This window comes from Ambystoma mexicanum, chromosome 1p (genome assembly GCF_040938575.1).
Source record: "Ambystoma mexicanum isolate Mex_15411 chromosome 1p, UKY_AmexF1_1, whole genome shotgun sequence".
Taxonomy (NCBI): domain Eukaryota; kingdom Metazoa; phylum Chordata; class Amphibia; order Caudata; family Ambystomatidae; genus Ambystoma; species Ambystoma mexicanum.
This window is the reverse complement of record NC_090921.1, coordinates 1305330930-1305357853: the sequence shown is the minus strand read 5'-3', so window position 1 is coordinate 1305357853 and position 26924 is coordinate 1305330930. Positions and strand designations below refer to the sequence as shown.

The window sequence follows — 26924 nt, the reverse complement described above, 5'->3', positions numbered from 1 at the left end:
AGGGAACATTCTAGTAAGGCTCTCTTTTTGAACCCATTCCAGCTGTAAAAACAGGCAGCCTTAAGCGCTGAGAGGGTCTCACAACGCAAGTGGATCGGGAGCAGGGTAAAAACCTAGTAAGGCTCTTTGAACCCACCCCGGCTGTAAAAACAAGCAGCTTTAAGCGCTGAGGGGGTTTCACAATGCAAGTGGATCGGGAGCTGGGTAAAAACCCAGTAAGGCTCTTTGAACCCACCCCGGCGGTAAAAACAAGCAGCTTTAAGCGCTGAGGGGTCTCACAATGCAAGTGGATCGGGAGCAGGGTAAAAACCAGTAAGGCTCGTTGAACCCACCCCGGCTGTAAAAAAACAAGCAGCTCTAAGCGCTGAGGGGGTCTCACAATGCAAGTGGATCGGGAGCAGGGTAAAAACCCAGTAAGGCTCTTTGAACCCACCCCGGCTGTAAAAACAAGCAGCCTAATGCGCAGAAGGGGTCTCGTAGCACAAGCGGATCAGGAGCAGGGAAGACCCTAGTAAGGCTCCTAGAACCCACCCCGAGGAAACAACTAGCCCGCAAACGGAGCATGGGGGCCTCAAAAACAAGTGGATCATGTGTGGAGAAAGTGCCAAATTCATCTCCAAAGAGTGAACCAAGAGGCTAAAACGCCTCCATCCATGGAAAAGTGCAAAACACATGACCAAATAAATCAAAATGGCTCCAAGAACACATCCCGCGGAGGATCAACTGAAAGGCTTCACAACGCGGGGTTTTGTTTTATCAAAAAATACAGATCAAGAGCCATAACTTCAGCGAAAATCACCCTGTGAGCAAGAGAGGGCGCAAGTGCTAAACCTGGTCAGATTGGACAGCAATGAAAGGCACACAAGCGCACACCTCCCCACCTCACTTGGAAAGGACAAGAGAAAGCAGGATGAACCTGCTCCAAAGACAAGCAATTATGAACATGTCACAGCTCACACGCTGGGGCCAAACAATTGTCACAAGCTTTCATTTGAATGGCGGCGGGGATCAGCCTCGAGCGGGCCCCTAATTGGGATTAGGGCCCCACGCTTACCTGTTCCCTCTGTCCCCAAAATATAGTATTGTTATCCTTATGTGATGTTATGGCTGGTTTTTCTTTTGCACCATGGCTGGTACTAAAATAAAGCTTGTGGCCAAAGTTTTTTCCACCTCACATCCTGATCGTCAGTCTCCTCATTCCTACAACTGTCATTACTGTATTGCCTGTCTTGTCACACTTGTAATCCATCCGTGTCACCCGCATGCCACTCCCCAGCACAAAAACACTTCCAGGCTTATGCCCAGCAGAGGAGATGAGAGACTAAGTGGCCCAGCAACAGTACGTTGAGGGAGCCCAGCCGTGGACCGTACTGCACGGGGTGCCCTGCAGAAGTACAGCGAAGGACGGGAGCAGCAGCAAAGATGGCCCAGCAGTGGAGGTTAGCATGCACTGCTATGCCTAAGAGAGCCCATCGGGAGAGTAAAGGAGCCCAGCAGCCCGCGTTTGAACACGGCCAGATGGGTGCCCAGAAGAGGAGCCCAGCTTTCAGCGACCCGGGAAGTGAAGAGCCCTGCAGCACCCAGAGGGAAGCAGAAATCCGCCGTGGGAGCCCTGCAAGCGGAAGAAGCACAGAGGATCCCGACCGCCAAACGAAGACGGTAGCGGCCCAGAATAGGAGGAACCGGACACCGGTAAGAAGTCTACACCCCTCCCCCATCGGGGCATGTAGAATGGAGGCCTGCGCAAGCGTCACAAAGAGGCACGCGCCCCTCACCCACCGCCGCCTGCCAAATGAAGAGCAGCGCCAGAAAAAAGCACCACAGGCGCGCCAAAACGCTCCTGTGAGCGTGGGAGAGAAAAAAAAAACACAGGGCACACTAACTGGGACACCATCATCCCGGCAGCCACGACGGCAGCGAACTGCCCGCAAAAGCACCAAAACGCCCCACGAAGAAAGACATTTTCTAAATATCAAAAGGGAACATAAGAAAGTAACATACCGGGACATGACATCGCGCCAACCCAGGGGGTCCACATCATAAAGGCAGCACGAAACCACAGAGACAGCAGCTGAGCCTCTGCCCACAGTCAAAGAGAATGTGCCACGACTGTCAAAGACCTGCATTGGCTGTCCTTCTGGGAATTCATAAAGATGCTTGCCAACTGATTGTGTGTTCACAGAAATACCAGACTCTTCCAATTGGCTGGACCAAAAAAGTGTGAGGGCCAACAGAGGTGCTGACTTCTCCCACTGGTTGGATACATTCCTGATGTGTTTTGATTCCGGAATCGGTGAACAGACGTCACCCAGTCCTGCGTCACTTGCTTTTGTGGTGACAGAGGAACGGGGGATTAATTTAGGGGGTGCAAACGAATTTTTATTTGCACAGGGCTGTGCAGAGTTCCTAACTACACAGCTACAAAATGTTATGAAATACAATTTATTTTCAATTATGGCAACAGTTAAGTTTCCTGCCTATACCGCTATGTTGGCAGTTTAAATCTCCCACGAAACCACAGAGCACGAGCCCAAGTGATGAAAGACACACATGACAAGTGCATTACGACAACTCCGGAGGACACCAGCGCCACCAGTAATCAGGCCCACAGAGGGTTAACCTGAAGAAAGCTATAAGGGCCAACCACCGACACCACTACGGTGTCCACCCCACACCACGGAGGCCACCGGTACTGCAAGTTGCCAAGCCCACAGAAGGACAATAACACGCGTGAGCAACACCACGAGGATAACCACAAAGGGGAAAGCCATCACGCCGCTCACACCACTGCTGAGGACCAAGGGCACCCATTTGTAGACTGCCAACAGCCCCAAAAGAGCAAAGCTATGCCTGAGCTACTGCTGTCCAACCCGAGGGTACAAGTAACCACGCCATAAGCCACAGCCCAGGGAACCACAGACACACGTGGCAGCCCATGCAAACCACCTGCAACGGTGACAAGAACAGGCTCACAGCAGAGACTACCAGAGACTGCTCATCTGAGTGCCACCAGCAATGCAGGAACGACTTGGGGGCTGGCAATGGGGAAAGGCAGTCTGGCAACGCCACACACCACCCACTGAGGACCCAAGGGGCATTAAGAGATCTCATGCAGAACTAAGAACCCTGTGGAGGGATACAGCGTGAGACCTGTTGCTCTCACCTGGCCAGCAGCTAGCGCAGTGAAACACAACATAGAGGGTCAAGCACGAACATTGTGGTACAGCGTTGTCGCAGAGGAACTAACACAGGGACGACTGCCACGGGAGATTTATGCCACAAACAGCATGTAACAGACTACGGACGGCATGAGGACCAAGACGTAAAATGGCCGGCTGCGAACCAGGAGCATGGCGCTGGAGAACAAGGAGGAGAGCGGATTGACAGCGGAACCGGAGAACGACAGGATAGCAGTACCGCAAAGAGTAGGTGATGGAGGAAGATCTTGATGACCCTGAGGAAACAGCAAATGAGACAGCTTCAAGAGAAAATTGCCCAAGAGGAGGGGGGCAAGGAAAGGCCAGGGGAAGAGGAGGAAGTCCACCCGTAGCGGAAAAGGGGCACTCCGCCCAACAGCAAGAAATTAGAGGAAGGCAATCCGCCCACAGAGACGGCAGCCCGCTGCACAAGTAGCAGGAAAGGGAGCCCAGGAAAGAGGGCAGCAGAAAATGGGGCCCAGAAAGGAGGGCAGCAGAAAAGGAAGCCCAGAAAGAGGGCAGCAGAAAATGGAGCCCAGAAAGGAAGGCAGCAGAAAATGGAGCCCAGGAAAGAGGGCAGCAGAAAAGGGAGCCCAGAAAGGAGGACAGCAGAAAAGGGAGCACAGAAAAGAGAGCAACAGGAAAAGGTGCCCAAAGGAGGGCAGCAAGAAAAAGAGGGCCACAGGAAAGGAAGCCCAGGTAGAAGGGACAGAGGACAGAACAGGAAGGAGTAGGACACCCACAATAAAAAGAACACAAAAAAGTGAGCCACCGGAAAGAACAAGACCACATGCTGAATGCCACAAAGGATCGCTCAAATACGCGACTACTGCACAGCAATCACATCGGCAGCAGACAAAGGACATCAGCGAGGAGCACTGCAGGATAGCAGTGGAAAAGGAGCGATCTGCGAGAACGGAGAAACCCACGGAGGAAGACATAAGAGCAACGGCCAACAAGACCAAAGCGCATACCGCAGCAATCACCAGAATGCAACACAAGTCGCCGACCCCACAAAGATGTTAAGCAGGGGGGAGGTGTTACAGGGTGAAAGCAAGCGTGCCACCTTAAAAACGGGACCACCTTAAGACAAGGGGAAAGGATCTGACAGAAGGGACAGGGAAGGAAGCGGAGGGGCTACTAGAGCCCGGGACAGTTTGATGTAGAGGGCAATAAAGAAGGTTGTTTCCCTAATCTGTCTTCCGCGTGTCTCTGTCCGAGAAGGCCCCTCTGGGCTTGCAGTCGCAGAGGTGCATGCTGGCACCATATGGCGGTCCCCGTGAAGACTGCAACATCTCCTACCAAATTCCTGTCACAAGTGTACTGTGGCTCCAATGTGGATGGGTTTGCGGAATTCTGTATTTGTAGGTCCGAGAATTCAGATTCCTGCATCTGCTTTCTATTTTCTATGCCTGATTCCACAGGAAACTGGTCGCATAGACTCTCCCTACCCCCACTCATCCTACATACCACTCTCTAGCCCCACCCTCCCTACCCCACTCTCTCTAGCCTCACCCACCCTACCCCGGCTCTCTGTAGTTCCACCCCCCATACCCCCACTCTCTCTAGCCCTGACCACCCTACCTCCACTCTCTCTACCCCAACCACTCTACCGCATGCTCTCTATCCTCACCCACCCAGCTAACCCCTACTCTCTCTACCCCACCTACTCAACCCCTACTCTCTCTCACCCATCCCACTCTCTTTACCCCCACCCTACCTCCACCCACCCTACCCCCACTCTCTATAGGCCTTCCATCCCACTTCCTCTAACCCCACCCTTCTACCCCATCCCCATTACATGTGTTGTTTGGGTTTTGTTTGGGCTACATTTGGCTGGTCCTCTCGTGGCTGCTTTGTTCTTCACATTTTTTTCCCCACAACCAACTGCCATCACCCACCCCACTCCCAGTCCTTACCCACCTACTCACACACTGGTACCCGCCCTACCACTCTCTACCCTACCAACCAATCCCCTCCCTCCCTGCCTCGACCCACCCGGGCCCAGCTCTCTCTATTGCCACCCCCCCCTTCTACACCCAGTCTCTCTACCACCACCACCCGCCCACTCTGCCCCAGCACTTTCTACCACCACACATCCTTATCCCCACTCTTCCTACCTCCACACACCGTACATCCCACTCTCTATCCCAACCCACCTTACACCCATTCTCTCTACCCGCACCCACCCGGTATAACGCCACTCTCTCTACCCCAACCCCTCTTTCAACCCTTAGCCATCTACCCTACCCCCACAACCTAGCCCCACGCTCTTCCCCCTAACCCACCCAATCACAAGTCAACCACCCCTCTTGCCACTCAATCCCCACTCTCTCTACTCCCTCCCACCCAACCCTGACTCTCCCCACCCCCTCACCAACCCTACCCTGCCCCACCCACCGAACCCTGACTCCCTTTACCCCATACTGTCTATCCCCATCAACCCACCCCCTCTCTCTACCCATCCATCCCCCATATCCTTTTCTCTCTCTCCACACACACCCTACCTCCTCTACTACTGCCACCCATCCTACACCCTCTTTCTCTACTCAACTCTAGCACGTCTCTCTTTAATCCCACCCCACTCTACCTCATCCTACCTTCTATTACCACCTTTCACTATCCCCTCTCTTCCTTCCTTTCACACTCTTGCTTTATTTCTTACCCCATCACTCTTATCCTTTCTTGCTCATATTTCCTCTTGCTCATCTACAATGGCACCCTCAATCATAGGATTCCCCTTCTCGTTCTATTGCACAAATGCACCTCCTATCATATCTTCCATTCAAACACTGAGCTCTGCTCTTGGCACCTATGTGCCTCTACATACCAAATGAAAAGAACAGCAGTAAACGCCAAAACTATTGACATTTCCAATGCGTGTTTGTATAATTTAAGTCTGTATAGTTACATATGTGTACTCAACCCATTACTGACTGGAGAATGCCTGCACCTTGTGCATCTCTGTAATGGCCCCTGTCAGCCCATTGAGACAGGTGGAGGCCCTAGCACTTATGTCATCTAAGGCACTAGATACGATATTCACACTTGGTTGCTGCCTGTGGATTTACAGAGATGCTAAATACAGATTGGGAGGAAATAGCCCATATGCCATCTCTTGTGGGTCAACAGCAGTCGATCCAAATTCCCAATTGAAAACACCGAAGAATACGCCTGGGTCTTACATTCACCCTCAAACAGTTCCACTCAACAGTATGTCCGCTCACCCTGCCCAAACGCCATGGAAACATAAATGTGAAAAGTGACGCCACCTTGCTGTCCAGCAGTTCATCAGAATCTGGCACCCTATCCCGCTTGCACCCTCGAGTAAGCAGGTTTAACCTGCTGCCCTATTTTAATAGATGTTCACTGTGGCAATGGTAGAGAAAGATGTGTAGGCTGGAGTATGCACATAACTCAGAGAAGAGCCCCAATGGATCTGCCCAAGAGGGATCCAGTCTCCCACACAGCTAAACCCTTCCATATGAAATTCTCCTAGGCCTCAATAATATTCAGAGAGTATAGTGCGGGCATTGCTTCAAAAGCCTACTCTCAGTTAAGAGTGCCCACAATTCCGCCACACTTTCCCACCTAAAGAATGTGGTCACTCAGGACCTAGGGCGATCATTGGCAGGGTTTGAATCTCCTTCTCCTGTGCAAAGTTTCAACACAGCCACACAAACACAGACTCCCAGGCCTTGCAGATGTCCTCAAAGCTGTACTACTCCTCAAAGATATGCTTTAGAGTAATGGCGACGTGGCACAGCTGCACCCCCTTAGAAATCCTCTTTGAAGAGCAGCCCAAGTCTGTGGAAACAATCCCTTGCTAATGCAACAACAGTCAGGACCAACTGGTTAAAGCTGTGCTTCACAAATACTGCTTAATAAAACGTATGTAAGGCTGCATGCTTGAGGCTAGACCTGCACATATGAAGCTGCTATACATATAGCGGTTTTGTATGGGTATTTGAATAAATACCTGTGCCATTACTACTAGTCTAATGTGGACAGAGCATGGGCATGCTTGGTTTAAACGTGGTCTGTGGGTTATTCATGGAAAGGCTGAAACTGGGCATATGACTTTGTTGATGGCATATGATGGCTGTTCACTGGAATGTAAGTCCGACCCTGGGCATATAAAGATGATATTGACATTTAATGGAATACTAGTGTGAAAGCTGTGAACTTGGGCCAAAGTGTATGAGGAGCAGAATTTTCAGAGTGTTAATAACGTTCAGCTGGCCTAATATTTTCCTAAGGCAACAGCTCCCTCTAGCCGTGACATCGGGAGAAGCGGGTAGTCTCTACTGCACATGACTGCATCGGGAAAACATACAGCTGGCCTTTTATTATATTGTATGTTTTATTATATTGGATGGATGATGATGGGCCCACAGAACAGGAGCCTGGGTATGTGAAGGTTGCTCTGCATATCTTGACTGGGCAAACAGGGCTAGACCTAGGAAGGTGTATCCGAGCTTGTATGGAAAGTGTAGCATTATTAATTGTACAAAATGGAAACGTTAATTTGAAGTGTGTGGACGCTCTGAAGGGCACCAGTTCATTGCTCAGAACGCTATTTTAAGGGCTCTTTGTCAAAATGTATTTTTCAATAAAATCCTCAGTTTTTTATGGTTTAGGGGCGAGGGTACTAGGCCTCACTTCTTGTACCTAATGCGTCCCTTACTTTTTAATTTTTTTTTTATTCGATAAACCTTTTTTCAATATATTTTTGGGGTCAACCTTAAGGAATACATTTTTCCCAAGGAGTTTTCACTGGATACTCTTTAATGTGTCTTCTGAAACCACCACGCTTCCACCCCCCCATAGAGAGTTGGAGAGTGGTGATTCCACAGCTCGCACCTCACAGCTTTTTCCTTCTCGCGTATTTTTGGTTAGAGTAGTGGGAAGTTTCCATCTTTGCAAACTGCCGTGCGGTAACGATTCTCGGTTGGTTGCCAATTACTGAATTGTAATGGAAATCAGGAAATCTTAGCGGCTTTGCTTTTTATTATTGGTGTCCACAGGTAGCAGCCCTACTCCATGGAGCTGGAAGCCATCCTGGCGTCTTCACTCTTTGTCTTGAGGCAGAATGGCTCCGACCTGTCTGCGCACCTCAGTCATGATGTTGGCCAATAGTTCACTGTCTGCCAGGCTCATCACAGGGCTTTCTTTCAGGCCTATAAATGCAAAATAGTCAGAAAGGTCAGACTGCAACTGGGCAGGTATACACAATATTCCTTACTCTATCATAAGCAATGGTGGTGGCTTTACAAAACGTCACGTGTGGCCATGGTACCAGGCAGCGAGTACCCACTGCTTTATGCCCATGTTGGGATTGATCTGATTAGGTCTCTGATGCAATTCGAATTCCAAACCAGCCAATGTTAACCATAGTGTTCAACATCTAGTACTTCAAAAACACGAATACATTAGTGTGCATAAGGCTAACTGCATAAGTAACTAGAAGCACAGTTCCCTCCTTCACCCCGGAACTATACTCTTGCTTCACCAACTGTCTCTCTACCCGTTATCACTGGATGGCACTACATTGTAGCTCAACTCCTCAAAAACTAAAATGATCTATTTCCTGAAAGGACGTCTCTCCCCTGACCTAAACCATTGTCACCGGATCTCCTCAACCTGTTGACCACGATTCACAATCTGGGTTTGCTCATTGAAAGTGACTGTAAACTTCGAGAGTTTAGCACTTTCATGGCCATATCCGCAAGGCACAGCCGACGGCAGATCCACAAAATCCATTTTCACCCCCACTTTCACTCCACCAAAACACTCAACTTTAGTCCTTAGCAAGCTCCAGACATTTTGTGGAACCTCCCTGCTATAGCTTTGTTCTTCTAAACAAAGTACTACACTTTTGCTCTCCACTCCTTGTACAATCACTCATGTTTCTCACGCACCTCCCCAAATGTCCTTTATGTGGGATGATTATCTATGAAGAATTGCATTTTCGAACTCTTTGTCTACAAATCTATTTGTGGGTTAGCTGCTCTCCTCCTCCCCAAACTGGATGGCAATCTCCTGCTACTCTGCCCCTCCCATCCTTCACCACTCCCAGGCCTCTTGAACTAACAGTGCCACGTCCACCTAGCATCACCACTTGGTTTTTCTGCTTCACTCCTTTCTGCTCCTTGCTATAAGCAACATAACCCCAGGAACCAAGGTCACACTGTTTCCGTCTTCAAGATCACCCTCAAGTAGCACCTTGTATCATGAGCGATCTCTGGGGATAACAACACCCCCTTAATGCCCATGTAATGCCCACCACTGTGACCTGTGTAATGTTTAATTGTGTATAGATGTATATTTTGTATCTAATGTACAATGTTTTTGTATTGTCCTTTGATAGCCCTATTCTCTACTCCCAGCTCCCTCCTCCTCATATCCCAGTTCATCTATAAAAACAGCTCGTTGCAAAGTACTGAACAGTATTAATTCATGTTATTATACCTTCTATATGGTGCTTCTGTGCAAAGTACTCTCCTCTTCAATCAAACAAATGCAGAATCAAAAGTTCAAATGCAGAATTGCAAATACTTGGGGTAGGGTATACAATAAAACGGAGTGGTTCCTTAGAAAAGGAAACAATAATACAAAAAGTTGTGTATTATTAAAACAGCTAAACATAGGGGAGCTTTGTTCGCAGCCTCAAACCACATGCTAAGGAACTTCCAACGAATATTGACAGGTTCTTTGTAAAAAGTATCACTATACTTAAATGGAGGAGAAGAGATTACTCAACTTCGGGGTCCACTTCAAAGCCCTCCTTCTTTGGAGCCAGGCCCTGAGCAGGTATCACGCTGTTGCAAAGACAACACTGGTTGACAATGGTTGTCTAAGAAACGGCACCGATTCCACTACCGAGCAAACTCCCATGACCTCAGGACTGGTCTCAAGAACAATTTTCTCAGGGCCATAGTGCTAGGACAGATCAATAAAAAGTGTGTCAGGGTTTCAAAAACTGCCCCACAAATGGGGCACATTTCCAACTCTTCCATGATTTCGTGAATGATGATACGAGGAATATTCCCAGCCTCATCCAAAGGTACAGAGATCTTTCGTATGCTGGAGTAATGAGATCTAAGTACCACCGAAATCCCTATTCCAGGCTCAGTTCAATATACTGGGGGTCATTACAAGTAGGGTGCAAAGGGATACCGGGCACCGGTAATGACACCGGTGCCGGTAATCCCTTTGCGCCCTACTACGAGTTCCCTTTGCGGGTCCTTCCTTAACGCCTGCTTTTAGCTGGCTTTAAGGACTGGACCCGCAAAGGGACACTGGGGTCAGTAACGGTACCATAATTTACGGTACCGTTATTGCCGCCTTCCCCCTTCCCATTGAGCCCTATTGGGGCTCAAATTGGAATGGGGAATGGCCCTGGTGAATGGGGAATTACCGGTCCCTCCGACCTCGGAATGGAACAGTAATTACTCCATTCACCAGGCCGGAGTCGGAATGATTTTGGTAGCAGCCATGACGCAAATAGCGGCGTGGTTACCTCCAGAGTCGGAATGAGGGCCACTGTCTCCCAGTCTTAAGAGACTGGGCTTCGATTACCAGTTGGGCACTTGATTTGTCTTTAGCAGATTTTTTCAGTTCCCCAACAGACCGTTGTGAGCAGGCGACAGGATTTCCCCAAAGTTCACCTGCTTCAAGGGTGTACAAAATGTTCTTGGCATGGAGAACCCAGCCCAATCTTTTGCCTCCGTCTATGGCCATCAAATATAGCGGCGCATCCCGGTAACTCGCCAGTCCCTCATTCCACCATAGTTTTAACCAGTACAAGACTGGTTTGAGGGCCTGCTGGGATGACACTGGAATAATGTTATGTTATTTGCCATTTATATAGCGCTCTATATATCATTGGTATAACCTCAAAGCGCTTGTGGGTTGAACACCCTCAGTGACCGTAGTCCAGGTCAGTCGAGAGAGTAGGGTAGCATAGGGTGCTTGGATGCACTCATTATGTGAGCAGCTGATGCGATTGCCTGATGCTAGCTGCATCCTAACATTAGGAGTGGTGGTATTGAGAGATCAGTTGAATGTGTGCAGTCTGGTGGTTGGTCTACGAGACTGCATTCTGGCAACATTAGGCCTGTGTAGGACGTATATGTGTACAGCTAGGCTGATTTATTCGTGGGTATAGCTGCATTCTAGCAGGATGTTGAGGTATTCATGGGGTATTGTTAGTATGTGAGCAGCTAGGCCGAAATTGATCGAGGGGTGTAGCTGCGCTCTATTGTATGTTTTTGTAGAGAGTGAGCATAGTGATAGGAGAGGTGAGTGTCTGGAGTGGATGTTTAATTCTTAAATAGCTACCAGGAGCAAGGAAGACCATTCTAGCCAATTGCAAGGGGGGAGGACGGGGACTGGGAGAAATCCAGAGACAAACAAAGGACTACACCTCATGCACTGCACACTCTAGATGCAGGCCAGCTAGCATCAAGTTGTAGATATAACAGCGCCACTGGGGCACTATCAGGGAGTAAGAGTAGTTTCTTCAAGAACTTACGTTCAAAAAGATCCAATTTCCCTGAAACAATGTACCCCCATATTTCCGAGCCATAAAAGGCTGCATGAAGAGCCTGTTTTTTTTATAAAGGTTGAGGATGGAGACACTGATCCACTCTCATGGTGTGAATGGAAAGCTCTGATAGCCCCACTATACTTCCCCAAGGTTATTCCTGACTTTTCCACCTCTGGGTTCTAGCCCCCGTATCATGGAATTGGAAACCCAGTGTGAAAACCCAGTAGATGTTTCACTGCCCAAACCCTGGGGATTCTTTGCTCAGGTGGCCAGGGCACAGCCATCGCCTTTGGATCCAGACCCTGGGGTTGGACCAGTGCGGGATGATCACCTGGTTGAGGGGTCTTCAGGGAGTGAGAGTGGGACGCTGAATGGTGAGACGCGGTATCCCCTCCTCTAAAACCTTTACTCCCTCTTTCGCTTTTAAGTTGAGTATTGTAACTCCCCCCGCCCCCTTCCCTGCACGAACAGATATAAATTCCCTTTATACACTGGGAAAAAACAGACTCAAGCATGTCCCGGTGCCATGGTCAGGCAGAGTCATGCAATTGCCTGGAACAACTCACACCTGAATCCCTTTTACCTTCCCCACCTGGATAAAAGTCAGTGCATGGGAGCACATGTCGAACAAGGCAAGGAACCAGACAGAGCACATGAAGAAGCAGCCTATTCCAGACCGCTGCTTAATAGAGGAAGCCAGACGGAAAGTCGTAGAACGAAACCAAAGAGGGAGATGTCCTTGGGCCGTTTGACAAGTAACTACTGGGCTGTTGAAAACTCGTAAGCAGCATGTTTGAGGCGGAGCAGTGAGGCCAGAGAATCCTGTAATGCGTGCCTGAGATACCAGGGGCCCTCCTGCCTGACTAGTCGGGTTTGGGGAGAAGTACAGCCACCGTGGTATCGCCCTTGGCTCCATGATTAAACCCGGGAGCCGAACCTTGCATACAGCAGTTGAGTTGACGTAAACTGTGTGAAACTGGACTGCGTATGAACAAAGGTTACGGGTGGAAACAAAGTGCTCTATGAAGTCGAATGGAAAAGTCATTTCATGAAAGATGCAAATGAAAAGGGAAAGCCGATAATTGTTTTCTGAACTCTGAGAAGTGAACGGACGATACTAAGTAGCAGAGTGGTCCAGCACCGCGTGAGTGCCCTATCGAAAGGTGTCTGCCTGAATGTATTCCACTAACAGAACTTATGAAATGTGAATATGATTTATGAGGAAGAGAATGGAAGTGGTCCTGCGAGGGTTTAAGGCAAATCCTTTGAACAATCGAAAGTCTTTGATTTGTAGTGAACCGTGAAATAACAGGTGTCTGAGCCCAACAGAGGGGGCTCAAATTGAAAGGTGAAAGTGGTGTGAATTGAGAACGGAACCATACACATGCCCGAGTAGGAGGGAGGGAGGCCTATGGTAAATTGTAAAGTGAAAATGGAGTGTGAGCCCGATCGAGGGGGACTCAAAGTGGAAGTTAAAGATTTTTGTAGATTGAAAAGTAAACTCCTGAGGAAAGGAACTTTGAACACTTTTTGTTGAACTTTTGTCTTGCAAGGGAGAAGCATTCCTTGATTGAGCAAGAGACTTTTGTTTGCGGAGAGCTGATATATGAACTGGAACTGTGCCCTTGTGCTCAGCCGAACTGAAGTGTGTTCCAAGCCCAAGTATGCCGCCTTGTACCGTGGTGAAAACATAGGAAAGGGGAACCAACTATCCAGTCATCCTGACATATTGTTTCATGACACACTTTTTGTTGTCTACATCATTTACCACACTGTTTGTTGTATATAGAAGTAAGGATTGGCAATAAGTTTATTAGTATAGGCCCTTTTATTTTGACAAACTCGACTAGGACAGCGTTATTATTATTTGATGGTAATAGCTTGCTCCGATCTTTTCAGTTAGGATTAGATTTGTGTTTTTCACACCCACTTGAAGTTTAATAAACACCCTTGAACTGTGATCTCTTGTGTCTGTTTTAGTGTTTGGTACCATGCCTTCCTAACACCAGATAATCAAAAAGCCAAATGTGCTGCAATGGGAAACCATTTACCTCAACAATCAGGGGAAATGTTTTTTACAAACCTTCGTTTAAAGACCATTGTTTTAGATTTCTTGATATTTAACTTCAAAGACAACTCTTTACATTTTGTTGAAAAAACATTTGATGTTTGTTTCAGGGCCATGGAGTGTGCTGGAAAGAATAACTGCATCGTCCGCGTAAGAAAGTGCAGGGTATTTCTCATCTGCCATTTTGGGGCAGTCCTGGAGTTCTCTCATCGGGGCGCCCATGATTTCCTGTATGTATATATTAAAAAGAAGAGGAGTCAGAACAAACCCCTGTCTGACACATTTGTTTACCTTAATCTGGTGCATCTCCTCACCCCCTAGGCCATAGCTTACTGTTGCCAAGAAGTTTGTATAAAGTGCCCGGGTTATCAAGACCAAGGAAGGGGTTACTTTTGTTCTTAACAAAATCTTCCACAGGGCTACTCTGGAGATGGAGTTAAAGGCTGTTTGAAGCTCTAAAAACACAGCATATAGTTTCAGATGTTGCAGTGCTAGATGCTTCTCTATCAACAGATACAGCATGAAGCACTGGTTAATCGTCCGCCCGCCTCAATTTCAGTAAACACATTATTCAAATCTACCCAATCCTGTAATTGGGTCAAAACTATCTTGGCAAGGATTTTTCCAGCTCCATCCAATAATGAAATTGGTCGGTACTTGGCAGGGCTTTCCCTACTGCCCTTTTTGTATACCGGGATTATAAACAATCTTTGTCAAGCACAGTGCAAGGATTGCATTCAAAATGTTGTACAGGTTTGGGGCCCATACCCCTATCTCATCTTTGTACAAGTCTGATGGAATTAGGTCAGGTTGTCACTCTGAGAGGGTTTGTCACACATATCTGACAATATTTCCTCCTGCTCACCTGTTTCACTGGAGCTAGCGCAGAGCTCCTTCCTTCTCCCTCTTCTCCTGGTGTCCTTCTTCTTCTTGTAGAGATAAGGCCTACCTCGGAGAGAATCCACTATGCCTGCCTTAGTGCTTGGCGGGGTAGTGGTCCCTTCCTCAAAGTAGCCACGGAGGGGAAAAAGCCTTATGAGGCGGAAAAAACCCTGGTTGGTATCGTGGTCTGGGGAGTCTTGTTGTTCCTTAGAAAGTTGAGAGAGTCCAAAAAGTCTGATGGGAGTGTCCCAGAGAGGAAGAGAACGGCACCCTTAAATCAAGGCAGAGGATGGCTAAGCGGTCAGGAGTCTGAAGGCAGAGCAGCCCAATAGAGAGCCAAACGAACAGGTTCAATGTAGGGGGAGGATCTGGCTGGTGAAGGGAATCCAGTAGAGAAAAAGAGGAGGAAAAGAGGAGGCATGTATAAGGTACCCGCGAGTCCGCTTGAGTAAAGGGAGAAGCCTGAACCCAGGGAGAGGGAAGAAAACGAGAGCACCAGCAAACTGGGAAGACCAGAATCGTCCTAGAGAGAGGTGTCGGTGAGAGAGATGAAAACGGCAGCACCCTAGGAGGGAGAAAGGAGAGAACGGAGCACACCCGCGGGCTGGCGGCAAGCGGAGAGGTAAGCGGGAGAATCAAGAGACAGAAGAGAGAAAGCAAGCGAGCTCGCTGGACGAGCGCAGAGGAAATACACAGCATGTTATCCAAAGTAGAAAGTGCTACGGGGTTGCAACGCGCCGACCGCCGGTAACAGAATGAATAAATGCAGCCGGCATCGGCCATGTTGGAAATAGACTAGACCGTGGAGGCACGGTAGCCAAGAACATGATGTGCTTGTCATTGGAGGTGCATTCTCCATCTATTCCACAAGCACCATCTAGTGGAGCGCGTGGCACAGGTGCAGAGGCCTTCCCTGTTTTTTTTGGTCTCAGGGGTACCTCCACTTGTTGTACAGATATAAATGTATCCATGTATCCCAGAGTTGGGGCTAGATGCTCATCACTCTCCAAGGTCAATTATGAACTTTCTTCTGGCGTCTTGTACACATTTGACAAATGGCATTGTCAATCATCTGCATTAATGCTCCAATGAAGCGTAGAATCACTCTTCAGGTTCCTATCGGTGACCAGTTTCCAAAACAGTGTCTTGTCGCCACTGTCCAATGCATTGTGAGAGCACTCCATTGGTCCTTGGCAAATGCCTTTTTCTTTCTTTTAATTTGGCTTATACACTCTGCTCTTAAGGAGTGTAGTTTAACTCTTTCTACCACTGGGGCTGTATTTACACAAATCATAATTATTTTCTTTGCTTCCCTGCCTGTATGGTCAAACCATCCTTTCTGTGACAGTTACTTTTCTCTTTACTACCGCTGCTGGCAATGTTTTGTGGGGAGTCAAATCTCCCTTGACTTTCTCAAACTCATTCCGAATCTCTAGATGTGGGGTTTCCTCTCTACCTATAGTTATCAGATTATCTAAAATGGCACCATAAACAGCAGGTTTAAGTTCCTGGTCCATCAAACAGGCAAATTTTATTGATTTTCAGGCGTGGCCTGTGATGCTGATTGGGTGGCCATTTTTGGCTCCTGAGAACTTTCTAGACTTAGCCAGCCTCTTGCATTTTGATTTCTAGTGGATAATGGTCACTTTACGTATGTGGCCAGATCTTAAACTCTCTGACCCAAGCCCAATCATTTCCTGAGATTACGATATAATTGATGTGAGATTCTCCCATGTTTCCCCTAAAGATTGTAGTCACCAGTTGGTCACTTTGGAGCGGCCCATTCCATGCCCTGAGATTTAAATTATAGAAAACACAGGCCATGTCTCTTGCTAATGGATGAACCTTCCTAGGAGGGGGAGCCACTAACACTGGAATATCCGAGACTGTGTCCTGATATGCCCATGGTCCCTGCGGTGGCCCTATTTGCAAAGTATTACACAGCAAGGATAATACTCTCCTTTTCCGACCTCCGAAGTTTATCTCCTGTAATGTCTCCACCATTTCCTTTTTCTTTGGGCCCATTGGCCTATTGTAGGCATTAAACAGGTACAAATATTTTCCCTCTGTAGTTTTCACAATTAAGAGCTGAAGGTCCTTGCAGTCGGTTGGGTGGCTAATGATTTTCCATTCCAGATTGACACCTTCCCATGCCAGGAGTCCAACACTTGGCCTTCCCTTCGGCCCTTTTACAGCCGGAACACAAAATGTTTTACATTCTTGAAGTGGGACTGGTGCAGATGCCCACGTCCCTTGCAACAAAATCCCCCGATACCCACATACAAAAGAGGGCCATTCTGTAGCAAAGAAATGTGAAATCAGGCACTTTGTCTGTGCTATTTGAGTCTCTAGTCAGTCAATCGACAGCACTCAAGTCCCCCTGGGGAGCAACTGCCTTTAACGTTATACCTTCTCTCCCTAAGTTCATTACTGATCTCCTTGCCCCCTCTTCTTCATTTAACCTGCCCAGCCGATCTTCCACCCACCCCTAAACTGTTGTGGAATGATTCAGCTGACTTCAGTACTATCTTTACGTTGTCAGGTGGGGAGGTCCTAAAGTCAATTCCCAGAATCCCCTCCACTAGGTCCCTTGAGCATAGATATACCTGAATATAATCAGTTCCAGATTCTGAAATATGAGCTCAGCAGCATTTAATAATGTCAACTCCTACTGTGCAGAAACCATTGGGTACATTTATCAATCAAGACCTCCTAGTCCTCATATGATCTTGAGGTTAGTTGGGGAACATTGACCAGAACTACAGAAGGACTGCCTTTACGTACGGGGAGTTTCTCTCTAACGTATTTGGACCAGTGTGTTTGTGGACCTCTGTTTGTTTGTGGACCTCCTAATTGGATACATTTTGACCCAGTCAAAGGAGGGTAATTTCTATTATGCTACTTCCTGTCAGGAGGATTGGGCCCCTTAGGGATGCAGGCAGGGGGAATCAACTCCCCTGTATAAATGTTATGTCTTGGTAGTGTATTAGGTAAGAGATCCCTGGGCTTTACCATTTCCCCAACTTTTGCTTCATAGAGGGGTTTAGGTATAAGAACCTCTAAGTCCCCACCATTTTTTTGAGATAGGTTCTGCATACTTATTGTATTTAGTATTTTCTTAATTTCTTTGATCTCGCACATTATGTAATTTACAAAGGGGCCTATCATGCGTTCTATAAGGTCTTTTATAATCAGTGATATTTACTCTGTAAGTGAGTTCATTTTTCTGGGTACAGAGCTGGTAGAGGCAGTGGGAGATCAGGCAGAGACAGTGTGGATTAAAGTGGGACCCAAGAGTAACGTTAAGCAAGGATGCCCATGATGGGACATCATTCAATAAGATCAGCGCACAAGTATGGGATGCACTGCGGTGGACTTTCCCAGACACCCCAGATTTACAATCCATCATGCAGTGCACGATGGGGGATGAGGAAGATGCTGCACAGTATATTAGTGTCCAAGAGATGTGGCGAGCAGAAACAGGCAGCGCTTGGGACCAATCCACATCCTTGTTTTATTTTATTGTAAAAAGAGGGCTGGCCAAGGAAGTGCAAAAGGTGCTTGACAAGATGGCTGGTGTGGAAGCAAAGGGGTGGTCTTAAATTCAAAGCATCATAGTGCCCCATTGTAGGAGGATCAAAGAGTGCGAGAAAGAAACTTTTCCAGAGGAGACGGGCAGAGGAAACTAAACTAGTTCAAAATAAACTAGTGAAAGTAGCAGCAGTATCAGTAGTGCCACCCTCAGAGCAGATAGGAGAGGAAGGGTGTGTCTCTGTCACCACACAAGCAAGGATGGCAGTGGTATGGGCAGACAATGGGTAAGTGACTCGTGTGGATATCCCACTAAATTTCTTCTTATTTACTTTGTATAGAAGTTGTCTTTTTGTATTTAATTTCTTCAATAATTCTTGAGAAAATCTTGATAATTCGGGTGAATTTATGGTAAAAATATTTTTATTCAATCATTTGTATTTTTGTGAGGCCTTTAGCAAACATTATACTGTTCAATGCATTTCGGTCAATAATAGACCTTCATCAGGAACTCAAAATGGTGATCCAATGAAAATAGGCCACGCCTCAGACCCCCCGGGGCTTCTTAAACATTCTCAGGACAATAATGAATAAACGGCAGCAATCAGGCAATGCACGGACTCTGTGCGCTATACTTTCCTTTCCGTGTCCTCGGAAAGGAAAGTGTGCGCTATACTTTCCTTTCCGTGTCCTCGGAAAGGAAAGTATAGCGCACAGAGTCCGTGCATTGCCTGATTGCTGCCGTTTATTCATTATTGTCCTGAGAATGTTTAAGAAGCCCCGGGGGGTCTGAGGCGTGGCCTATTTTCATTGGATCACCATTTTGAGTTCCTGATGAAGGTCTATTATTGACCGAAATGCATTGAACAGTATAATGTTTGCTAAAGGCCTCACAAAAATACAAATGATTGAATAAAAATATTTTTACCATAAATTCACCGGAATTATCAAGATTTTCTCAAGAATTATTGAAGAAATCAAATACAAAAAGACAACTTCTATACAAAGTAAATAAGAAGAAATTTAGTGGGATATCCACACGAGTCCTTCCAGTAGACTGGTGACAATTAACCAGTCAAATATCATATTAACATTTTTTACCTCCCTAAGCAACGGGGAGGGATCTGGCGACAGGACTAAATACCTCACCGAGTATAGACTACCCAATTAACTAACGAAGTAGTGCCCACTCTTTCCCTTATTTGGACACAGACAATGGGTAAGGACACTGGAGAAGAAACCAGCATTTTCGGAGCCCCAGTGGCAAGGAGGGCCACAGCAAGGCTGAGGTGGGTCCCGAGGGATGATGGGAAGAGGATTCGAGGGCAAGGATCAAAGGGTGGGGGATGGGGCAATGCTGGTTGTGTGGGAGGTGGGTCACTTCTCAAGAAAATGCTGTAGCAGACAGGGAGGGAATTATAATTACAATCAGCAACCCTATGGATGCCCCAACCATGGTAGCCCGCAAAGGCCTGTCTAGGAAATGTCCTTAATCCCGTACAAAATACATCAGGCATACACACAATTGCTGCCCAAGATCCCCGGCCCTCACCGCCCACCACACCAGCAACAGGCTATGCAGCCACATTAACCACCCCCCAACCAACAGGACTGGATAGCAGACCTCTATTCATGACTGCACCCAACCAAGCAGCAGCCCCATACCAGGAGCAACGGTGGTAGGAGAGGGACCCTTTTTCATTCCCAGGAACAGATACATACCCCGACTATGACAGCCCACAGAGAGTACTTGCGTGTCAGAGTGCTTGCCCAAGCAGTCCCCCAGATTACCAGAAAAGAATGGAGAGTACCTGCAGATTTTATTTTCAGACCTGTGCGCTTCCTGAAGTGGTTGCTGGCACAATCTTGTCATTAGATCTGGAAGTCTTGCTTGGGTCCGCTAAAAAGATTGTAGTACTAAGAACTGACCCCTAAGGATGCCAATGGCATACTGTGTTGTGTATTGACCCTAACGTACCCCTATGAGAAGTGACAGATGAGGACATTTTTGAAGACGACAATAATGATGGGGAGATAATACTCAAAATGTTTATACCCTGTGATATAATGATTCAATACAGTACAATGCCCCCTTTTGGCTGTTGTTAGTGGTGCACCCCCATTCATTGAAAGTGATTTGCAGTATGTCCCTACACACTTGTGGGCAACAAACCTTCATGATGTAGGTATGTTAAAAGAAGTAATGCCTGTGAAGATAACTCTCAAAAAAGGAGCCATACTCCCATGAGTTAAGCAATACCCCTTATTCAGAGAGGCATTGCAGGCCCTATTACAGCAAGGTATTATAGTGCCCTCCTCCTCACCATGCAATATAGTGATTAATCCGATTAAAAAGGCAACAGGGGGCAGTGGAGGATGTTTCAGGATTTAAGACCCCTTAATAAAATAGTACAGAAGGAGTTTCCACTTGTTCCCAACCCGGCATCCATTTTGTGCAGCATTATTAAAGAAGCCACCCATTTCATGGTGGTAGACTTGAAGAATACTTTTTTCTCAGTGCCCCTCCACCCAGACTCACAGTACCTTACAGCATTCACCCTGGGAGGAAAGCGCTACAAAACAACTGGTGTTTGCCACAGGGGTACTGTGAAAGCCCAAGTATCTTCAACCGATTATTGCATGAAGATCTAGGAAACATCCAGGTGCCTAGCACGATCATTCAATACGTGGATGACCTACTGGTCTGCAGTGACAGTGAACAGAGCTGTCGAAGGTATTCCATTGCACTTTTACAGTTTTTAGCATGGAAGCGGTACAAGGTCGTCAAAAGAAAGCTCCAGTATTGTTTACAAGAATCTACTTAGGGCAACTCCTATCTAAAAACGACAAGAGAATAATTCCAGACAGAGCAGCCACAGTTCGTGCCACCCCCAAGCCCACCACATTGAAAGACATGGAAAACTCTGTCTCAACGACAATAAAACAGAGATCTTGATCATAGGTAGCCCAGCAAAACATAAGAACCTCCCACCAACTTACCAAACATTTGACATGGATGGAAACAACATCAAAGTGTCCAAAGAAGTCAAGACACTAGATATGTACCTTTACTCCTCACTTCCCCTCACCCGGCAAGTGAATACGATCTCCTTGGTTTGCTCGTACACAGCGAAACTCATCATGGCATGCAGACCCTACCACACGGTGGAGAACCACATCACATTAGTTAGAGCCCTAATCCTCTCGAGGATAGACTACTGCAATGCCATCTTTGCTGGTACCTCTACTAAAAACATTAAAAAGCTCCAAAGAACAAAGGGGGACTGTAGAAATGATTCTACTTGTGGAGTGTGCAGTCACGCAAACCATCTTCTCCTTTGTTTTGATTCTAAGGAGCGAGGTTCGCGTGATGAGAGAGAGACGGTTGAAGGACAGAGAGAGAAGGGGCGAAAGTGTTGTTTTTCCGGCGGGCTCACCACAATAAAACTTAAAATTATTACGTTACTCACGGTGTCGTCCAAATCATTACAATGGCGACGAGGTTGGCCCATTGACAGATTCACTCATACGTGATCAATTAGTACGTTGTACTAATAAAATGAAGGTACAGGAAAGGCTGCTGACTAAAGATGTCTCTCTAGAAGTGGCAGTGGAGACAGCAAGAGGCCTGTAGCAGACTCACAAATACATGTCCTCTATGAAGGGTGATAGGCAAGAAGGAGAAGTAGCAGCAGTGAGAGGATTTAAGACAATGAATATGAACAAGGAGATTAAATGTTGCAAATGTGGTAGTAACTGTCATATTTCCACGAGTGTATTTTGTCCTGCAAGGAACATTTCTTGTTTGAAGTGCAAGAAGAAAGGAAATTTGAGGGGGTCTGTAGGGAATCAGGCCAAGTACAGAGTATTGAGGCAGGAGCGAGAATTCCAGAACAAGAAGAGAGTTCAGTTGTCGCCCAGGGACCTCAGGCCAACATATACTAGAAGTATCAGACGTATCAAACAAAGAGAGTGCACCTACCGATGTGTTTTTGATGAACGGAAGAGTTGTAACACTAAAGGTAGATAGTTGTTTGCCCTGGACTCTAATGTCAAGAAGAACGTTTGAAGGCTGCTTACAAGGTAAAGTCGCTGAGTTGAAGGAGCACTCAATAGAGCCATATGCGTATGGCAATGTAAGGATAAAGATTCTTGGAAATTTCAAGCAGCTATCAAATACAAAGGCAGGAGTTGTGACTCTGAGGTGTATGTATCACAAGAAGGCTCATCCCTTTTGGGATGGGGAGAACAACGCAAACTAGGAATTAGGATTCAAGCAAGTGCTGCAGAACCGGTTTTAGTTGCGGAGATTAAAGAAAAATGGGACAAAGAGTTTCCGATGGTGTTCAAAGAAGAATTGGGGATGCTAAAGGGGTTTGAACATGAGATTCGTTTGAAAACAGGGGCCATACCGAAAGTGCATAAACTGAGGCCAATACCTCATGACTTGAGGGAGAAATTAAAAACGGAGATCGAAACCTTGTTGCAGAGAGGAATCATAGAAAAAAAGTGAGAGTTCTGAATGGTTGTCACCAGTGGTGGTGGCAGCAAAACCAAATGGGGAAATAAGACTTTGTGTGGACATGAGCGACATCAATAGGAACATTTTCATAGATAGGCATCCTTTGCCAATAATTGGTGATAAGTTGTCAACTCTCAAGGGTGCCAAATTATTTTCTGTGATTGACCTTTCTCAAGCCTATCACCGGATGCCTTTGAAGGAAGACTGTCAACATCTGACAGCATTTATAACGTCTTTTGGTACTTTCAAGTACTGAAGAATGCCGTTCGGACTTGCCTCGGCGGCAGCTGTATTTCAAAGGGTGATGGACACTGTTATGGAGGGGGTAAACAATATTGTAGTGTTCCAAGATGACATTCTTATTTATGCAAATTTTATGCCTGAACATGATGTAATTTTGACACAGGTGTTAAGCAGACTCTCTGAAGCAGGTTTGACAGTGAGAAGAGACAAATGTAAGATTGCGGTTGGACGAGTGGAGTATCTAGGGCATGAGATTGATGAGTTTGGGGTGAGACCGAAAAGATGCTTAGTGGAGGCGGTAAAGAGTGCACCGACACCAATAGACAAAGATCAAGTGAAATCCTTCTTGGATCTGGCCGAATACTACCATATATTTGTAAAGGACTTTGCCATGGTGTCCACTCCCCTAAGAATGATACTCAAAAAGGGATCAAAGTTTGAATGGACTCCGGAGTGTGGTGAGGCTTTTGAGGATCTTAAGGAAGCCATTAGTAAGGCGCCTTCTATTGGAAGGTTTGATCCAATGGATAAAACTGTATTGGTGGTGGATGCAAGTATGCTGGGACTAGGAGCAGCATTAGTGCAGTATGACAAGGAGAACAGAGAAAGGGTTATTGCATTTGCATCAAGAGCTTTGAGAGGGGCGGAAACTAAGTACTCTGTTATTGAGAGAGAAACATTAGCCATGTTTTGGGCCATTCTCCACTTTAAATATTTCTTGTGGGGTAGACGTTCCATTGTTCGGTCAGATCATAAACCGCTAGTGCAGTTGTTTGAGAGTGGGAGATAGCCTTTAGGGTCGCCCAGAATAAGTAGGTGGGGTTTAGGTCTCCAAGAATATAACTTTGATGTCAGTTTTCTGACTGGGAAAAAGAATGTGGTGGCAGATTGCCTGTCCAGATTGCCAATGAGTGGAATTGAAGATTTTAAAGGTATGGAAGTGAATGAATCAGTTGTAGCTGAACTGGAAGACGCTGTTGGTCAGGAGAAATGGTTACAAGAGGAAGATTTTGATGAGGAACTTAAGTTAATTAAAGAGTGGACAGTGAAGGGATGGCCCCAAAGAAAGAGTTTGCATAGGACATTTGATATATGGTGGGAGATCAAGGAAGATTTGAACATCTACGAAGGAGGATTAAGGAGGGGACGGTGCGTGATTCCTCCAGAATCAATCAGACCACGTCTGATAGAACTGGCCCATGAGGGACACCCAGGGGAAGGGGCAATGAAAAGGAAGCTCCGTTAGAGTTATTGGTGGCCGCGCATTGACAAGATGGCTGAGAGGTGGGTGAAGGACTGTATGGCTTGTCAATCAAGTGACAAGACAAAAATTGTGCGGGAGACTCCTTTGATTTCAAATGTAGTCCCAGATCAACCATGGTCTAAAGTAGCAGTGGACATCATGGATTCTATAATGGGTTTGGGAGGAGGTTTGAGATTTCTGTTTGTGCTGGTTGATTTCCATTCGAAATGGATTGAATGGGAAGCGGTCAAGGAGGTCACGGCTAGGGAATTGATCACATTTCTGGAGAAAATATTTCTGAAGGAAGGTGTGCCCACTGAACTTGTTTCGGATAATGGGGTTCAATTTGTTTCAGATGAAATGAAGAAGTTCATTAGCAGCTATGGTATAAGACATATTAAAACTGCGTTGTACCACCCTAGTACTAATGGTCTTGTGGAAAGAGTCAACCGATGTCCGAAAGAGGGGTTGCAATTGGCTATGAGAGTGAGACAGCCATGGAGAGAGGTATTAAACCTGTTAACATGGAATTATGTGACTACCCCGCATTCAGTGACAGGAGTCTCACCATTCACATCCCTGAAGGGCAGTGAGCCGGGGACCAAGTTGTGTCCGGGATGGTTAAGGATGGCCAAGGTTGTTCAAGTAGATAGAGATCAGATCATGAAACTTATCAATGTGAGTCAGGAAAAAAATAAGAACTGTTTCGATGACCAGGAGAGGGTAAAGGAACATGAATGGAAAGTTGGAGAGATGGTTTACATTAAAAATCCTAGGTTGGTGAACAAGTGTATGGAAAGTAAATTTATGGGGCCCAAAAAGATATGTGCGGTCAGAAAGGGTGTGGTGATTTTAGAAGGAGGAGAAGTGTGGTCAAAGGGGCGGATCGCGAAGGCGTATGGTAAGAGTGAGGAAGTGGAGAAGCCGGGACAGTTAACCAAAAATGGAGGTGGGAGTGTGAATGTGAATGAAGGTGAAGAGAATGGACTCTGCTGTTCCCAAAGAACAAGGTCCAAGCCTGTTTGGATGAAGGACTATATGTCATAGAAATACAGTGGCATAAGAGTGGAAAAGAAAAAGGGAAATGAAAATGATTCATATAATGTCACTCTTTATGCATAATAGTATCCTTCTAATGTATTGTGAATAGTTATTTTCAAGTTTGATAACTGCAAATGCTTTAAGTAATTTCTTTTGTTAAGTATAGCACATTTTTTTTGTTTGTATTCAGTGGGTTGGTTCTCCTGAGGGGGAAGATATGTAGAAATGATTCTACTTGTGGAGTGTGCAGTCACGCAAACCATCTTCTCCTTTGTTTTGATTCTAAGGAGCGAGGTTCGCGTGACGAGAGAGACTGTTGAAGGACAGAGAGAGAAGGGGCGAAAGTGTTGTTCTTCCGGCGGGCTCACCACAATAAAACTTAAAATTATTACGGTAGTCATGGTGTCGGCCAAATCATTACAGGGAACTTTTGTCTTGTGGAGACAGCATGCCACGGGAAGAGTAGTGATGCCTGTAGAACTACTTTACATGGCATTTGAACAATTATATTTTCCATCTCATTGCTCGAATCAGCATATGGGAGCTAATGTCCAGGAAGATTGGTTTATCCCAAATCTACAGGAACACCTGGCAATGATGGTGGTCCAGTGCAGAATGTGTCAGGTGTTTAGCACACAAATGACAATGAGAACTTTGAGGGGAACATTGCCCCGCCCTGTGGGGCCCTTCCGTGAACTGCACATTGACTTTGCAGACATGGTAGAATGATGTAATGGGGCATGATATCTATATATATTGTGGTGGTGTGTCCATTTTCCCGGTGGGTTGAGGCCAGCCCATGTGCCCGCCCAGATGCCAAGTGTGCTGCAAAATTCCTGGTCAGAGAGGTCTTCCCGTGATGGAGAGTATGCACTGTTCTATGATCAGACAATGTGACACATTTTTTCAAGGAGGTGACTACTCTATTGGGGATTAAACACCGAATGTGTTCCATTTACCACCCACAAGTGAACGATGTAGTGGAGAAAATAAACAGCCTCCTCAAAAGCAGACTTTCCAAATGATGCAACACCCTAAAAAAGAATTGGGTGTACTTCCTGCCCCTGACACTGTTTCATTTGTGCACACAGCCCAGTAAGGACCACCAGCTGTCTCCCCATTAAATAGTAACTGGCAGACGCATGCAAACACCCCGTCGCCAGTGAGACGAACATCAGATGCTCATAGAGCATTCACAATTCAAGGTGAGGGATTTAAGCAATATCTAACCCAACTTACACGTGTGAACAGACACATTTCAAAACAAATTGCACCACCCCACACGGAGGACAGACAAACTACAACTGCCTCACAGACAAACACCATTCCGGCCCAAGAATTGTTGTCCGGAGAATGAATATATGTCATGAGTTTTGTCTGGAAATGGAACTCCACCAGGTTCCATGGCCCCTATGAAATGGTGTTTTCCACCCCTCTTGCAGTGAAAGTAAAGGGGCTGAGATACTGGATACACCTCTCGGATGTTCGAAGGGCACGCAGAACACCACACCAGATGCCGAACCTGAAAACAGCGACACTACTTCAAAGCAGTAGCTGTACTCTGACCATATTTGTGCATGTGAAAATCAGTACAGTACATGCATTGCTGCTAGAGCATGAGCTACCAGAACAAAACAAAAAGATCT

General features: G+C 46.6%; 1 protein-coding gene across 2 annotated transcripts in view; it reads right to left on the bottom strand.

Moving 5' to 3' along the window:
- Positions 1-7807: 7807 nt before the first annotated feature.
- Positions 7808-26924, bottom strand: part of LOC138453370 (trans-1,2-dihydrobenzene-1,2-diol dehydrogenase-like) — a 138958-nt gene continuing 119841 nt past the window's right edge. Inside the window, exon 7 of one of the 2 annotated variants that reach the window (XM_069606151.1) lies at positions 7808-8377. In XM_069606151.1, coding sequence (XP_069462252.1) covers positions 8268-8377 — 110 coding nt within the window. In that variant the 3' untranslated portion in view covers positions 7808-8267. The remainder of the gene's footprint in view (positions 8378-26924) is intronic. The other variant, XM_069606142.1, reaches the window with a different exon arrangement.